The 17,990-nt window shown below is 36.7% G+C and overlaps 1 protein-coding gene across 17 annotated transcripts in view; it reads right to left on the bottom strand.

The window, feature by feature from the left end:
- Positions 1-2,076: 2,076 nt before the first annotated feature.
- The window catches only part of LOC150100204 (uncharacterized), a 566,343-nt gene continuing 550,429 nt past the window's right edge, over positions 2,077-17,990 (bottom strand). For all 17 annotated transcript variants that reach the window (XM_090402864.1, XM_090402869.1, XM_090402857.1 and 14 more), the window contains one exon: positions 2,077-2,968. In XM_090402864.1, coding sequence (XP_090258990.1) covers positions 2,685-2,968 — 284 coding nt within the window. In that variant the 3' untranslated portion in view covers positions 2,077-2,684. The remainder of the gene's footprint in view (positions 2,969-17,990) is intronic.

Genomic DNA, 17,990 nt, shown 5'->3' with positions numbered 1-17,990 from the left:
AAATGCAAAACATGTACGTTATAACAGGGGTAAACTTCATGAAAAAATGAAAAAATTATTATCATTATGGGTGGATGACTTGAATCAGAAAAACATTCCTCTGATGCAGGCTGTTATAACTGAGAAAGCAAAAACAATTTTTGAGGATCTTAAAAAGACAGATGGAAGTGAAGAAACATTTTTAGGAAGCAAAGGTTGGTTCATGAGATTTAAGTCTCAAAGAAAGTGCCATAGTGTCAAATTATGTGGTGAGACGGCAAAGCAGCAGCGACTGCTTTTCCTAAAGAATTTCAAGACTGTATAGAACAAGGAAGTTATCCTCCTGATCTCATTTCTAATGTTGATGAGATTGGGCTCTACTGAAAAAAATTGCCATCATGCATCTTCATTTCCTGTGAAAAATGTTCCGCTCCAGGTTTTAAAGCTGCAAAAGATAGACTTATGCTTTTGTTGGGTGCAAATGTCTCCGGAACTTTGAAGCTTAAACCAATGTTGATGTACCATTCACAGACACCACGCGCCTTCAAGGGTCTAAAAGCCATGCTGCCAGTCTATTGGAAATGGAACAAGAAAGCTTGGGTTACACAAGACGTTTTTATAGATTGGTATACAAATTATTTTTGTCCTACCATGCTTCGCTTCTGTAAAGAAAATGATTTGCCAGCCAAGGCATTGCTTCTCTTGGATAATGCCCCTGAACATTCTCAAAACCTTGCTGAAGTAAGAACACCATTGGATGTCAAGTTTGTTTACATGCCCCAAAACACATCATCACTTTTGCAACCGATGGATCAGAGGATTATAACAATCTTCAAACCCTATTACCTCCATATAACATTTATGGAAATGGTAAGAGTCTTGGACACTTTAGGAAAAACTATTAAAGACTATTGGCAGTCATTCGATATTTTGAAGGGCATTAACAACATCGAGGAGCAGCTTGGAATGACGTGTCAACAAAGTGTTTAAAAGGAGCATGGCAAAAACTTCTTCCAGCATTTATGCAAGACTTCGAGGAATTAGAGCAAGAGGAGAATGTTATTGAAGATATTACCAAGCTTGCACGACAGGTGAGACTGTACGATATTACAGCTGAAGATGTGACAGAAGTCTTAGAGAGCCATGATAAACCGCTTTCCAATGAAGACTTAAAAGAATTAGCCGAACAATTAAGTCAATATCCAAAGGAGGAGAAAGAAAATGAAGGTCCTCAGAGAGATATGAAAACGGCCGATTTACAGCGTATCCTTGCAAGCATAGAGACATTGACTGATGAACTCTGCGAAATGGACCACGATTGGGAACAGAGTGCGAATGTAAAAAGGAGTGTAATTGCATCTATTCGACCTAACACTGAACTCATTAAAGAAAGAAAAAGAAAATCTAGGCAGTTAACACTGGATACTTTAAAAAAAAAATGCAGGTGATCCAAAACCAGGAACTTCAACATAGAAATATGTAATATCTTTTCGAAGTTTCATATTTTTTGTATATAATTTTGTTTTGTTTTCGTTATTAATAATTTTATTTTAACAAATATATATGTATGCATTATCAAAGCTTTAAATATAATAATGTTACACATACTTCATGTGCATATTTTTTTGACTGAGCAGAACATTACTTCATACCTCCCATTAAAATTGGGTTCGTTTTATGCTGATTCAGTTTATGCTCGTTTTTTCAGGAACTGAACTGCGGTGTAAACCAAGGGCTGCCTGTATTTTGTATTTTAATATTTAAGCATGTATCATTCATAAAAATGTCAATGTAGTTAATGAAATTTAGGTAGATGTTGTTCTTGCTGTTTCAATAGTTTAAAAAAAAAAAATCACAAGTAATCATATTCATTTTTGATAAAATAAGCAGTAATTAATGTTTACGATTACTTATTAATTGGTACTAGTATTCTCATATTTTGTATGCACCCATAATGTTGAATTAATGAACTGCAATTTCTTACCAAATGTAAATATTTTAATTGTGATACCATGCCTCATTCTTTAAAACATGTAGACTCATCTAACTTTATTTGGCACAAATGGACTTCAAAATTAAACTCTTGGCACTGAGGTATTAACTTAATGTCTTTAATCTTTCTAACAATGATTGCAACATCTGACAAACACTGAAAGTGAAGTTGGCCATATCAAAACTTGTGAAAACAAAACCAGACTGGCACTACAATATATATTACTTAACAGACCATATAGGTTTTGAAATATTAATTGTTTCATAAAAACTCTAAGTTTTACAACAACAGAAGTAAACTTGTGCAGAACACTGAAAATGATGGAGGCCAACTGTTGTGTGCACAGCCTGGTGCTTGTTGAAAGACTGAAAGCAGATGTTGCCATCTCTTGAGAGTTATCTGTAATAGAACAAGTACAGATTGAAGTGGTATAGGGTGGAAGGCAGGTTTGCGTAAAAGGCAGGTTCACTTTTTTTTTTTTTTTACTTTTTTTTAAATTTTTTTTATAACACAAGTTCTTGACATATCTCCGTATTGTGCCCAAGAACTGTTCATTTGAACAATCATTCTTTGTTTTTTTTAACCTGCTGCTTTGGCATATTCTCACTCATGAAATATTGTTTTCCCACGGAACACATGGCACATTTTATAAGAAAGTAGTTTTTAGTTTTATAAAAATAGTCTGTAAGGGATTACACTAACCACAAACTCATCAAAGATTTTTTGTGGAATTACTTCTTCCTCGCTGCATCAGTGGTCTTAGTTGAAATTTAGTAGTTTTAATGTTCAGGAGTGCTCCCTGTGCAGCGGTTTCTGACTCAAAGACAGCCAGCACTTGGTACTTCGAGCTAACAATGTCACTAGCAGAACCAGTAGTACCTTCTGGTGAAACAAACTGAATTTTTGCTCCTAAACTGGCCACTTGTTCTAAATAACGTTCAACCTCACTACGCTTCATACCATCAGGAAGGCCTTCTACTTCAAGAACACTATTACCTGAAAAAGTAAATCAAAAATACACAATTAGAAATGCACCCACAAAAAACAATTTTCGTACATTTTAACACTTGTTTAATCAAAACATTGTTTTATTTTATTATTATTGTATGGACCCCACCCCACACACATGCCCATGGAATCCAAAGACTCATCATGGAAGATCAAAACAATCCACAGAATATCCATCATACCTCTCTTTGAACTCATTGTTAGAAAAAGCACTCATCTTAGTCCTTGCATCCTCACTCAACTAACAAAGATAACCTCTTGTTCTGCCCCCCCCCTCCAACCAAGTGCAGAACCATTTCCAATGCATCAATTCTATAAAAAAACACTTAAACTTAAATGATTCTATCATATTCCCTCTTTTAAGCTATCCACACCTTCTACAACCCACAAACCTTCAAATCTATTCTACAGATGGTCCCTAGTCTGGATCCCCTCCACTACTTCTTCATCCCCCCCCCCCAAAAAAAGTAGTCAAATGGTATATGATCATATTATTGATTATTGTGTATCATACTCTAGATAGCATGGCTCTCACAAGTGACCAGACCTGAGCACAGTAAAGACAAATAACTTCCTTATCTCTATTCTTCAAAAACCAAGTAATCCTATAAACTCCCTGCCAAGGGAGTTTATAAGATTACTATAAACTCTCTAAAAAAACTCTAAACCTCAACTCTATGATTGAGAATACTATTTCCAGGAGTAAAATTCTATCAATGCGGTACACATCTTGATCTATTTATCCCACAATGCACAACTTGACATTTCTCCACATTAAACTGACACCCATTATCTGTTGTTCATACTCACAGCCTAATTAATTCATTCTGCAAGCTCTCTACATTACTGATTAACTATTACTCTACTCAATTTTGCATCATCAGTAAATTGAATGTTTCCCCTTCAAATTATATAATTACAACTCAACTCAACAATCAACAGCCTGCCTCTGTCATTGAGTCATGTGATCTTCTTTAATACCATACCAATCATATGCAAAGAGATGGAAGCAACCAAAAGAGGAAATGTGGGAGTGAGAGCATTGACTTCTACTTGATCTTGGATTGTGCATGGGTGGAGGAGTGAATGAGGTAAGGTTCTACATGGAGTGTATGGCAGCCAGCAGCTATAACCTGACATGGATCTGTTGTGCAACTGAATTTTGAGAGCTCAATACATGATTTCACCAGAAATGATTACCAAGGGTTTTTAATAATAATAATATAAAAAAACAGTATCTTTAATGCCCTGAATAGGAGTGAACATAAAGTTACTTGGGTAGATGACTGTTTGTTTTAATTTAATTACAGAAGCATTGTAGTAAAGATTAAAATATATTGCGTGATGAAGGTGGGTGGCCGATCGCGTAAATAACGTTGATAATTAAAATTTAAATGCATTAATTTTATAAACATTGATTTAGTTTTTTATATTTTACCATCATTTTATATTGTGGTACAATATAAAAAACTAATACCTGTTGGATTTCTGCTCAGGACATGGATTGGTTATTACTAACACAATGTTCCAACATAAAAATGGGCACAAATTCACATGGAGAGAAGAGTCAGGGAATAAGAAAAGTCTCATTGACTATGTTATTGTTGATAGTGATGATTCCTCCCTGGTGCAGGACACTACAATGTACAGAAGATTTGAAATTGGAAGTGATCACCGTTTAGTCTTGAGCAGGATAAAATTAATTTCATATTGAAAAGAATAACGTAAGAAAGTTGTAAAGTGAATAAAAGTTGGGAAGCTCTCAGATGTGAACTGTAGACTAAAATACACAAAGATTATTGAAGAAAAAATGAAGGAGTTTGAGAACAGGAACCAAACTTTGGAGATTCAGTGGCAAGCCTTGAAGAAAACCCTGATTGATTCAGCCAGAGAGACATGTGGTGAGGTTGTCTGCAAGGATAGAAAAATCAGAACTCCATGGTGGACACAGGAAGTTAAAGAAGCAGTGAAGGAAAAGAAGAAAGCATATCAAAAGTTCCTGGCAAATAAGTCAGCTTTTGCTCTTAGAGAATACAGAGACAAATGTAAGAAAGCGAAACACTGTGTAAAACTAGCTAAACAAAAGTATAATTGAAGGATGTACATTATCCCCTCTAGTATTCATCATCTATATGGATCACATTATGAAGGAAAGTGTTATTAAACCTGATGTCAAAATGGAGATGTTAATGTCAGCTCTTTGCTTTATGCGGATGATGTTATACTTCTAAATAAATCTGGTACAAGTCTGCAAGATTCCCTGACTAAACTGAATAACTGTTATAATAGAAATGGTATGAAGGTCAGCAATAACAAGGCAAAGACAATGAAAATAGGCAGAAGCACTGCAAATATCAACTGCTTTGTGAATTGCTTTCAGCTACTTGGGCACAATTTTTAGTGAAGATGGTAAATTAAATATGGAAATAGACAGCAGAATCAACAAAGCTGGTATGGTAGGAAGTCAAATGAATAAATTTATATGGAATAAGAGAGAAATTAGTCAAAACACTAAATTAGTTGTATACAAGTATTTAAACCAATTTTAACTTATGAATCTGAGAGCTGGGTGAGAAGTAAAACACTTGACCAAAGACTAGAGACTGCAGATATGAGAGTCCTGAGAAAGATTAGGGGCGTGAACACATGGCATCAGTGGCAATATCATATTAAAAACGAGGATATTAGGAAAGAACTCGACAGTGTTAGAAGAGCTAATCTCAGGTGGTATGGTCTTAAACAGAGTAGGAGAGGAAACATAAGCAAAACAAGTGTTCTCTACCAGGTTGGCAGGAAAAAGACCCGAAGGAAGACCAAGATATAGGTGGATTGATACAGTAAAAGTGCCTTAGAAGACAGAAATACAAGATCTGATAATGTTGGAGTCTTGACAATTAACAGATCGATTTGGAGGAAGATTGTAGATAGGAAGTTAGTAATGATGTAAATTTTTCATGTAGTACTATCATATCCTCTACACTAGATATATCCTGATACCAGATTGATGGGTAGAGCATTGATGAACTATTGAATACTAATATATCTGACCAGTTGGATGACATGGATAAAACAGTCAAACAGAAGCGGTTGAACAATACCAACAATTGCTAAAGTGGAAGTAGCTATTACAAAATTTAAGAACAATAAGGCCCCAGGAATAGATATCATACAAGCAGAATTAATTAAAAATGCAGGTACAGAATATTTCATGCAGCTATGTCAATTTATTTATTTTCTATGTTGTTCCCACCTACCAAAGGTTATCACCAACCCATAGTACATTTGTACAATAGGTGGGCCAAATGAGGGCGGGGTCCCCCCTCATTTTTATCGATTTTATATATTTTTTGTAATTAATTAATTTTTACATAGTCTGGAAACCCTGGTCAAAAGACAAAACATGGAACTTTTTCAAGCCACTTCAGGCCTCCAATAAGTGGGGCGGTGGTCTCACACTGGACGATGAAATTCCTCTCCCACCAACTTATTACCAAAATCTGGATTAATGAAACAATCCGTTGAGTGGAATCTGAGCAACATATGTCCTGTCCATAAAAAAGGTGATGTAATGATCTGCTCTAATTAATTTAGGAATTAATTACATAATAAATTAAGGAATTAATTTATTATGTACTACCTATAAAATTTTCTCTAGTATTCTATTCCAGAGACTTTACCCTATGTAGACAATGTTATTGGTGATTATCAATATGAATTCTATCGAAGAAGATCTACAAATGATCGATTTTCACTATATGCCAGATTATTATTATTATTATTAAGAGAGACCTCCAGGGAGTCCATACTATTTGCACCAGCTGTCATACCTGTTCTTCAATTCATTCACGATACTTGAACACACTCACCATCCAACGGCAATCCATTCTAATAACACACTACTCTGAGAGAAAAATCTAGCCTACACTATCTTCTTGACAGCATTCATTCTCAACTTCCATAGATGCCCTCGCATCCTTATCCCTCCCTCCATAAAATGAAAAATTCATCTATTAGAATTCTGTATAATCCTTTCAGAAGTCTCATCATACCAGTCCTCTTTCTACTGTTTGCTAGTATCTGCAGTCTACAAATTCTCAATCTGTCTTCATAATCAATATTCCATAATCCTGATATCATTTTTAATTCTCTCCAATATCTCAGAATTACAACAGAAACCAGGAGACCAAACCTGTGCACAATAGTCCAAGTGAGGTCTTATCTAGGCCTTGTAAAGAGGCAAAATGACTTCCTTATCTTTACATGTCAAGGTTTGCTTCAGCATTACTGAGTTGTATTTACATTTTTGACTATATGAGCCTTGAACTCTAAAATTTCCAGCCTGATCAGTTTCATTTATCATAATCACCAATATAATGCGATGCTGGATATCGAATCTCGCCTAAGTACATTTATTAACAGGAAAATGTCAGCCCACAATTCCAGCCTATTCAAATCATTCTGCAAGTACTGCATATCAGGACTCATGATTATCCTACCTATCTTTGTGTCATCAGCAAATAGCTATACTGCATCTCAAACCCTTCCCAATGTCAATAATGTACAGTTTGAATCACAATGGACCAAGAACTAATCCTTGAGGCACACCACTAATTACCTTGAATCTTGCAGATTCATCCCCACCCCCGTACACAACATTTTGATATCTGCCAGTCAGCCATCCTCTTATTCATATTAACAGTTTATATAATCCAAACTCATATTCTCCAATTTATGCAACAGTCTTCCATGCTGTATTCTGTCAAAAGCATTAGCAAAATTCGAAAGTATCATGGTGTATCCATTCCCCTTTTCTAACTCAGTGGTAACATTATTACTGAATGCGAGCAAGTTGCTATCACATGACATTCCCTTAGTAAACTCATACTATTCATTGTAAAGTAGAGATTCTTTGTCAACCTATTTCTGAATGTGAGCCCTAACCAACTTTTACAAAATCTTCACCACCACTCCAGAGATACTGATTGATCGATAGTTGGATACACCAGTCTTTGTTCGCCCTTGTAAAATGGGATTACCGTACGTTCTTTCTGCTCCTGTGGAATTTTTCCTGTTCTGAGACTCAAATTATATAGCCAGTTCAGCTGAACACTTCGCATCCATGCTGATATTTCATCAGTTCCTATTGCAGAATTCTTAATCAGTTTGTTCAACTCTAGTACTTCCTTCCCATACACAAGTTTCCTCATACAGTGAAGAGGTAGTGGCAAGTTCAATGTTGCATATACCAGGTTAACAGTTTTCAACAAAATGGCTGCTCATTAGTTGAACAACCACTTCTGCATCAGTCACTCACATATATCTGCATTCAGTAGAGCTATTCTTGCAAATTCATTCTTTCTTTTACTTGCAGCATAATAAGAGAATTCTCCTGAGTATGAAAAGAAACAGCCAGTTTCTTTTCATACTCAAACAGCTTTTTGTACTACACTTGTGAGTCTTCTGGCCTGCCTTATAATTATCATAACTGACATCATTCTTATAAACACAGAATTCCATCCACATATCTTTTTCTTATAAATCTCTTGCTTAATTAGATTACATATTCATTTCACTAATACTCCATTTATTCTTTGAACTCTCAAGACACATTCTGATACCGCATCATTTAAGTATTTTTTTAAACACTTCCCATATGCTGTCAATATCCTTCCCATCCAACAACTGATACCAAGGCACAGCACCCAGCATACTCCTGAAGTGGTCATAATTTCCTGCTTTGTAGTTCAGCAAGTAACCTTTTCAAGGATAGGATATAGATTCAAATCATAGATTAGCGACTGCAAACATCAAGTTAAAATTAAAAGAAAATATAAATCTGATCATCAGAAACAGAGAGATACAGCAAGAATAAGTGAAGCAAAAATAGAAAGAAGGTACAGAACAGTGTTAGAGGAGAAATTAAAAAGTGTGACAAAAGAAAAAAAATTCGAATCTAAGAGTGAAAGGAGTAATGACGGTGATAGAAGACACAGTTGAAGAAACAGTACCAGAAGAAGAGAAGATCAAGAAGAAGTGGGTTAGACAGGAAACACTGAAACTAGTACAGGAGAAGAGAATGTTGAGGATAAGCAGGGATACATCAGAACAAATAGAGGAACAATACAGAAAAAAGTGTAATGGGATGAAAATAAAAAGCAATCAGAATGAATAAGATGAAATGGTTAGAGGCTCAATGCAATAATATAGAACAGCACTATGGCAAGCACAAATCTAGGGAGGTGTACAAAATGATTAGAACCATTAATAGAAGGTAGCAACCAAAACAAAGATGAAAAAGGCAAAGTATTGATGAATAAAGATAAAACTGTGCAGTGGTGGACAAGATACTATAGTGAGCTATATGAAGAAAAACTAGATTTAGATGGAGTTGGGAAACTGATTGAAGAACTGAAGCAGATATCATCACCAGGCAATGAGTATGACATGGACATTTTAAGAGAAGAGGTAGAAAAAGTAATAGGGTGGCTAAAACACAACAAATTTCCTGGTAATGATAACATCACTGGAGAAATGATTAAATATGGTGGCAAAAGTATGGTAACAGAAATGCACTAACTATGTAATATGGTATGAAAGGAAAGGAATATGCCAGAGAAGTGGGTGAAATCAATATTAGGGTGCCATAATACACGAAAGGAAATAAGCTAGAATGTAAAAATTAAGAACAACTGCATTGACAAGTCACCTTGGTAAGGTGATGATGATATTGACAAAAAGATTGAGAACACAATTAAAGCATACCTTGCAGACAAGCAAGCAAGATTTAGGAAAGAAAGAAGTACAATTCAACAGATTTTGACAATGCTGTTAATAGCAGAGAAAGCTAGGAGAAAAAACAAAAACATATGAAAAAGCTAGTGGGATTAAATGCGACAGGTATAGCATGTTCAGGAGTGACAGGGAGAATAAAAAAAAGGGGGGGGGGAGTGTTACTGATGATAGCTGATGAGTGTTGCAGCCAAGGAGTATAGAAGTTGAACTGCAGGACAGAGAAAAGAGCACGTTTGAGGCTATTTGGTGTGAGATAGAGGCTAGCAGAACAAAATATATAGCTGGGTGCTGCTATAGACCAAGTGATGGAATAGATGGTGGGGATAGTATGCATAGGCAAATAGAAGAAATGAGTGGAAGGAGGGTAATTATTATGAGGGATTTCAATTATGGTAACATTGACTGGAAGGAGGAGAGGGCACATGGGAGGAAGGAATTGGATTTTATGCGGTTATTAAGGGATAACTATCTGCGACAGCATGTAATGGAAAATACTAGGGGCCAGAGAGTGCTTGACCTAGTAATCGCATCTGAGAATGTGGCTGTAACGAACATGACCATGTTGCCACCAATTGGTAAGAGTGATCATAAGGTCATGACTTGGGAGGTGGTTAAAGGAGTGAAATTTACAATTAAGACAGGGTACATGTGGAATTACCAGGTCGGTAAGTACGACAAGCTTAGGAGTGTGCTTGGCTCAGTGCGATGGCATGTAAAACTGCAAGGGCTGGATGTTGATAGTGCATGGGAGGTGGTTAAGAAGTGTTTGCAGGAGGCAATGGTTGAATGTATACCAAGAGTCCGAATAATAAATCAAGTAGGGGTTAAATGGATGAATAACACCATTAAGCGTGAGCTGCAAAAAAAGAAACAATTGTGGAGGGAATTTAAGGAGAAAGGTGACCAGCAGGTGCAGGAACAGTATAAAGCTCAGGCCAGAAAGGTAACAAGGGTGGTAAGAAAAGCAAAAGCGGATTATGAAAGAAAATTGGCCATGCAGGCTAAAGAGAATCCCAAACAGTTTTTTCAATATGTTGCAAGTAAAAGGAAAAATGTTCATGGCAGAATGATTTTAAAAAATGCTGAGGGTAGGAAGGTAACCGAATCAGTCGATATAGTGGAATTACTGAGCAAGCACTTTGCAAGAGTATATCATCCAGGTGGTGACATTGCAGGAATGGAAGAACCTACAGCTTATACTGGAATTGTGATGAATGAAGTAGAGGTAAATAGTCTATTACAGAACCTCAATGTCAATACATCTGTGGGATTGGATCGTATACTAGATCGTGTCATACGTGAAGCGGCTAAAGAATTGTCAGTGCCCTTGACCATTTTGTTTAATTTGAGCCTCGGGTCTGGGTTAGTCCCGAGGGGGTGGAAAGAGGGGAAAATAGTTCCACTGCATAAAGGTGGTTCCAAGGCTGCTGTTGAAAATTACTGGCCAATCAGCATAACAGGAATCGTTATCAGGGTCTTGGAGAAAATAGTCAAGAGGAAAATACAAGATTGGATAGATGAAAATGGGATACTGTATTGAGGACAGCATAGTTTTGTGAAGGGTAGGTCATACCTCAGTAACTTGCTCACGTATTATAACACAGTGATGGCTGAACTGGATAAGGGTAATGGGTTTACAGTGATTCTACTGGATCTTGCTAAGGCCTTTGACCGGATACCACATGGAATTCTAATCAGTAAAATGCAGCATATGGGGATGGATATAGGATTGGTGAGATGGATAGGAGAGTGGTTGATGGAGAGATATCAGAGAGTGGTTTATTCAGGAGTAGAGTCCAAAAGATGGCCTGTGACTAGTGGTGTGCCACAAGGATCTGTTCTTGGACCACTGCTGTTTAATTTGTTCATTAATGATATAGGAAAGGATCTGAGAGGAACAGTTCATTTGTTCACGGATGATGCAAAGTTGGGTAGGGCAATAGTGAATGCAGATGATGTCAAAATTTTGCAGGATGATTCGGATAGATTGTAGGTCTGGGCTAAGGAGAATGGATGTCAATTTTTTGGGGTGAAAAGATTAGCAGCAGTTTACTACACTGGTGGAACTGTACTCCAGGAAATTGATGAGGCGAGAGATTTAGAGTGTTGGTGGATAAGGAGTTGAAGTCTAGGGGGCACATTGCAAAAGTGGCCAAATCGGCTCATCAACTCACTTGGTTGTTGAAAAATACCTTGACGAGCAGAGACAAGCATGTTATTGTTTCTCTTTATTGAGCCTTGATAAGACCCCATCTCGACTACTGTGCCCAGATTTGGTCACCTAGGTTTCTTCTTGATGGGGAGGAGGTTGAGAGGGTCCACAGGAGAGTGATCAAGATGATAGCAAGTCTGTGGAATGAACCTTATGAGAACAGGTTGAGGATTTGTGGGTTGCAGAAATCGGTTGATAAGCAGAGGAGGGGAGATATGATTGAGACATTCAAATTACTGAAGGATTTCTATAAGATTAATTCAGAAGATATTTTTGAGAACAGGGCTGGTGGTGGGAGGACTAGGGGGCATCTATGGAAACTGGGCAAGAGTGTGGTTAGTAAGGGTGTTAGAGCTGGGTTCTTTACTTTTAGAGTGCTGAATGAGTGGAATAAGCTGCCAGAGTCTGTAGTGGGTGCTGTGACAGTGAATGAGTTTAAGGCAAGGTATGATAGATACTGTGTGAATGTCGAATAGTTGTGATGAACATGATTTGTGGACTCCCTCGATGAGTCTAAGGACTCCCTAGAGTTGCCCGTAATAATAATAATAATAATAATAATAATAATATATACTTGCTTCGTTAATTTTCAGAAGGCATTTAACAGCATCAATCAGAAAGTGACATTAGCAGTGCTAGAATCCTATGGAATTGACAGAAAACTAATAGCTATACTAAAAGATGTTTATAAGAATGCAGTTGCAGCAGTTAGAATAGGTGATGACTTGTGAAATGGTTTAGAACAAGCAGAGGTACTAGACAGGGGGGGGGGGGGGAACTCAATATCACCAAGTATTTTCATCGCATATTTAGAAAGAGCAATGAATAAAATGAAGGAAGATGCAAAAGACAATGGTATTTGGTGAGAAGAACATGAAACAAAAGATAAAATTGGATGGAACTGATGTAGAAAATGTAAAACAATTCACATATTTGGAAGTAAAATGACATATGACTTGGACTGTAAAAAATAAATAATAAAATTCAGGACTGTAAAGGGAAGAACAAATCTCTGAAGACCATGGATAACATCTAGAAAAGTAAAACAATTAGCCTGCAAACGAAATTAAGAGTATTAGAAACATAATAGGATAGACGACATAAAGGACGTGTGGAATGAGGTTACAGAAACTGTGCACTGGACAAGGAAAGGTGGAAGAAGATAGTGAAGGAGGCATCAGACACCAATGGCAGTGTGCCCATGGTTCGTGATGATGTAACCTTTTACTGAATAGAACATTCATAAACTTAGCCACTTCCCAAGTGCGTACTGAATGATCATTGTCACCAACCGGATGCAGAATATTTTAATTGAATACTTTAACTGAAACACCCTTTGACACCATAATCAGATCTAACACTCTTTGACCACAAGTTCCTTCTGTCCCATGTTGCTTGAGGAGGTTGTCTCACAAAAGCTCAATAAATTCAGTTTAATTCCATTCCTGTGGAATCATCCCTGTTTTGAGACTCAAATTATACAGTATGGTCAAAGGAATAGCAAGTTCAGCTGAGCACTCTCTTACTACCATCTGTGTTGCTATCCCATCAGTCTATTGTTGAATTACGAGGGTGGTCTGAAAAGTTCTCCACCTAACAATGAAAAAACCGAATTTATAATTTCAAAATTATTTTTATTTTTCAACATAATCTCCCTTAAGACTAATACATTTATTCCAGCAGTGCAACAGTGCCATTATCCCATCCCTGTAGTGGTTCTCGGTAAGATCTGCAAAATATCCCTCCACAGCTGTAATCACCTCTTGATTCGAAGAAAAACGCTGACTAGCAAGGAAGAGTTTTAGTTTTGGTAAGAGATAGAAGTCAGAGAGAGCCAAATCTGGGGAATAGGGTGGATGTTCCAACAATTCATAGTGCAGATCCCTTAATTTTCCCATTGCCAAAACACCTTTGTGGGCAGGTGCATTGTCCTGATGAAAGATGATTTTTTTCTTCTGCAAACCGGATCTTTTCTCAGAAATTTTTTCATCTACTCTGGTTAAAAGATCAGAATAATTGGTGTTTTGTTTATTAATTACCCTTTTCAAGATAATTAATAAACAAAATGTCTTTAGCATCCCAAAACACTGATGCCATGACCTTTCCTGCTGGTGGAACTGACTGTCTTCTTTGGCACTGAAACCAGCTTCTGTCCACTGTTTTGACTGTTGTTTGGATCCTGGTGTGTAATGGTGAATCCAAGTTTCATCCATAGTAATAAATCAACGCACAAAATCAGTTTTATTCTTGTTAAAACGCTCTAAGCACTGTTTAGAAATTTTCATGCGAGTGCATTTTGGATCTGCTGTGAGCAAGCACAGCATCCATTTTATGCAAAGCTTTTTCATTTGCAATTCTTCATGTAAAATATATCCTACACCAGGGGTTCCAAACCCTATGCCCGCAGGAACCATGGTGCCCGTCGACCAATTTGTGTGTGCCCGCCATGTTCAACCATGTGCCGTATAGTTTGAAATAATCACGCAACAATTCATGGCATGCTATATGACGCATGCATTAATGACACATGACGTTGTATTAAACGCATACAACGTAAAGTAGACGCGCATTCAAAATTGTTCATTTCAGTTTAAGAACTGGAATATCATCAGATTCTTCTAATTATGAAGCACTGGCCAATGAAATGCAATGCCAAAGATCACACTAATTTACATATATATATTTAAATTTTTATATAATGTAAACTTTTAAGTAATAAAACATTTGATTATAATGTAAACTTTGTATGTATTCATTAACAAACGAATTCAAAAAATTTGCTTGAAAAAATAGATGGTGCCTGTCGCCCTATCGGTATTTTAGAATGTGCTCTAGGAAACAAAAAGGTTGGGTACCCCTGTCCTACAGTTCTTTTGAAATGCCTATAGTCTCAGCAATTTCAAAAACTTGACTCCAGTCATCCAGTACCATATTATGTACTCGATCAATGATTTCTGGTGTTGTTACACTTTTTGGACGTCCTTCACGTGGTCATCTTCAAGGCTGTGGTATGGCCACGTTTAAACTCAGCAGCCCATTTCTTAATTGTTGAAAACAAAGGAGAAGAGTGCCCATAAACTTTTATGAACTTTGAATGAATTTATTTTGGCGTTAAACCTTCTTTTACAAAGAAGTTTATAACCGCACGATACTCAAATTTTATCCATTTCAAGGTATACAGACAGACAACGCTTTTGCTCCACACAGCTGTATAAAACAAACTACTTGATAGAATGACTTGCAATTTCATATGGATGCTTATGACAGATGTACCAACTTAGAAAAGAAAAATCTTGCCTAAAGTGTTGCCATCTATGGTGAAGGCCAAGAACTTTTCAGACCACCCTCGTATTTAGTTTGTCCAACAGCTCTACTACCACCACCTCCTCCTCATATAACCAAGTTTCTTCATTCAGTGAATGAAGAAACTTGGTTATATGAGGAGGAGGTGGTGGTGGTATTAGAGTTTAATGTGGTGAGTTCAATGTTGTATACCAGGTTGATAGCTTTTAGCAAAATGGATATTCATTAATTGAACAATAACTTCTGCATTAGTCACCCACATACCATCTGCATTCAGTAGTGTTATTCTTCAAATTCATTTTTTCTTTTATTTGCAGCATAATGATAGAATTCTTCTGGGTTGTCTTTAACTTGCAGAGCCAGTTTCTTTTCATACTCAGATTTAGCTTTCCATACAACACGTGGCTGTTGTCGCCTGCTGCTTATAATTATCATAACTGACATCATCCTTTTCTTACAAATCTCTTACTTAATCAGATTATACATTCATTTCACTCCTATTCTATTTATTCTTTGAACTCTATGGACACATTCTGATAATGCATCACTTAAGTAGTTTTTAAACACTTCCCGTGCACTGTCGATATCCTTCCCATCCAACAATTGATACCACGGCACAGAACCTAGCATACTCCTCAGATGGTCATACTTTCCTGTTTTGCAGTTCACAGCATGTAACCTTTTCTGAATGGAAATTCATAAACTTAGCCACCTCCTAAGTGAGTATGCATGATCATCGCTGTCACCAACTGGAAGCAGAATAGTTATGTCTTTAAAATGAAACACCCTCTGACACTTATAATCAGATCTAGCACTCTTTGACCACGAGTTCCTTCTGTCCCATGCTGCTTGAGGAGGTCGTCTTACAACAGCTCAATAAATTCAGTTTAATTCTTCTCATGCTATTTCACAGCTATCCAATCAATGTTTGGATTATTAAAGTTCCCCATTATGATGACTCTTTTCGCATCCATTGTATTTATTTGGTGATGCATTTCATCATTTGCAACAAATTCACCAGGTCTGTAACAACACCCCACTATGTATTTAATCTTGTTAGACTCCACCTTACACCAGATGGTTTCAAACTCAATGTCACATGAAAAACTGTTACTAGTATTGCAGTTATGGGTCTCAACTCTAACTGAATTCAAGTCATCTGATATCATTAGCAGTTACACCCCCCCCTCTCCTATCCTGTTTATCCTTCCTAAAAATACTCTATCCTTAGATATTCGATACCTACTGGTATTGAGTACCAGTTAGTATGTCTACTTCTGATAGCTAGGTCTCACTACTGCCTACAATATGAGGTCCCAATATATTAATCAAGGCAACAAACTATTCCTTCATTTCTGATACTCCTAGCATTCATGTACAGACATGAGTTATCTGCATGCCTTTTGAGTATACTCCTGTCTCTGGTCTGTGTGATACAGTTCGGCCACTTGCAGATCTTTGTTCGTATCTAGTTCCTTACTTATGCAGACATCTTTACACATACTTGATATGTGCAAATCAGACGAACACAGAATCATTCCCATCATCAATACAGTTACCTAACATTGTCGCTCTTACAGATTCTAACAATTCCTCTCATCAGAATTCAGTTTCCTTGACTCTCTGTGTTAGGTCTCATATCAGTTAATAATTTTTCAAGACTCCTAATGCCAAAAGCATTCAAATGCAGGCCTTCCCTCTTATACAAATCCAATCTTCCCTCAGACTCACTCCACATATTCAAAAAACTCACAACCATTCCTTCTACACAGCCTATGAATCGTTTACCTCATAGCCCTTCTTCGTAATTCATTTCCATCATATCTAGGTAATATATTAACGATTTTTACTTTCTCACTATTTGCTCTCACTTCTTCCAGCAACCTTTTCATATCCTCTCTCTCATACTGAAATTATTGCTAGTTAAGTCATTGGTACCTACTAGAATTATGAGACCTCTATGCTTTTCTTTTCTGGTTTTCAATTGCTTGCGTTAGTTTTTTTCTCCCAGAAAACTTTGTGTTATAATCCTTGAAATATTTGAAAAATGCATTGAAATTGGCATTGAAACATGCCATCTCTTAATTGATTTTGGAGCTGCATAGGACAGCATTGACAGATCTAATTTATTTTTGCAGGGCCAGGGCCCATATAGGGATGGTGAGCCAACGATGATGTCATTGAGAAACTAGTACATATAACACTTTCTAGGAAAAAGCTGATGTTTAATAACACCAATCTATTCATGGGATATTTTCTTCATGTAATCCTATAAATCAGGAGACCTGAATGATTTTGTTTCATTCCCTAATCAATTAAAATCATCTGTTAAAGTGTACAGGAAGAAAACAACTCTCTTACTTTCTGGATATGTAGATAGAGAAGAAATAAGATGAAGCTGAAGAAATAGGATGGTACTTTAGATTTTGAAGTATTTCAGCAAATAATACTTAAGACCCTCCATGCAGAAGAAGGTAACACTTAAAAGAGGTGAGACGAGAAACATGATCATGGACAGCGATGCTCTTCAAGAGAAACTTTTCTCATAAAAATAGCCAGAGTCCTTGAACAGATACAACAAAAAAGCAGAAACTGTTCTATCAGGCTCACTGAAAGAGAGAAAAAAAAGGGCAAGAATACTGAAAAAACAAAATAAGTCTCCTGTGCATCATCTATCAGATCATAAATGCTGCTCTATGTTCC

This window comes from Typopeltis vanoorti, chromosome 13 (genome assembly GCF_054136105.1).
Source record: "Typopeltis vanoorti isolate ZY-2024b chromosome 13, IOZ_Tvanoo_1.0, whole genome shotgun sequence".
In the NCBI taxonomy this organism is placed as follows: domain Eukaryota; kingdom Metazoa; phylum Arthropoda; class Arachnida; order Uropygi; family Thelyphonidae; genus Typopeltis; species Typopeltis vanoorti.
This window is presented reverse-complemented; position numbering and strand designations above follow the sequence as displayed.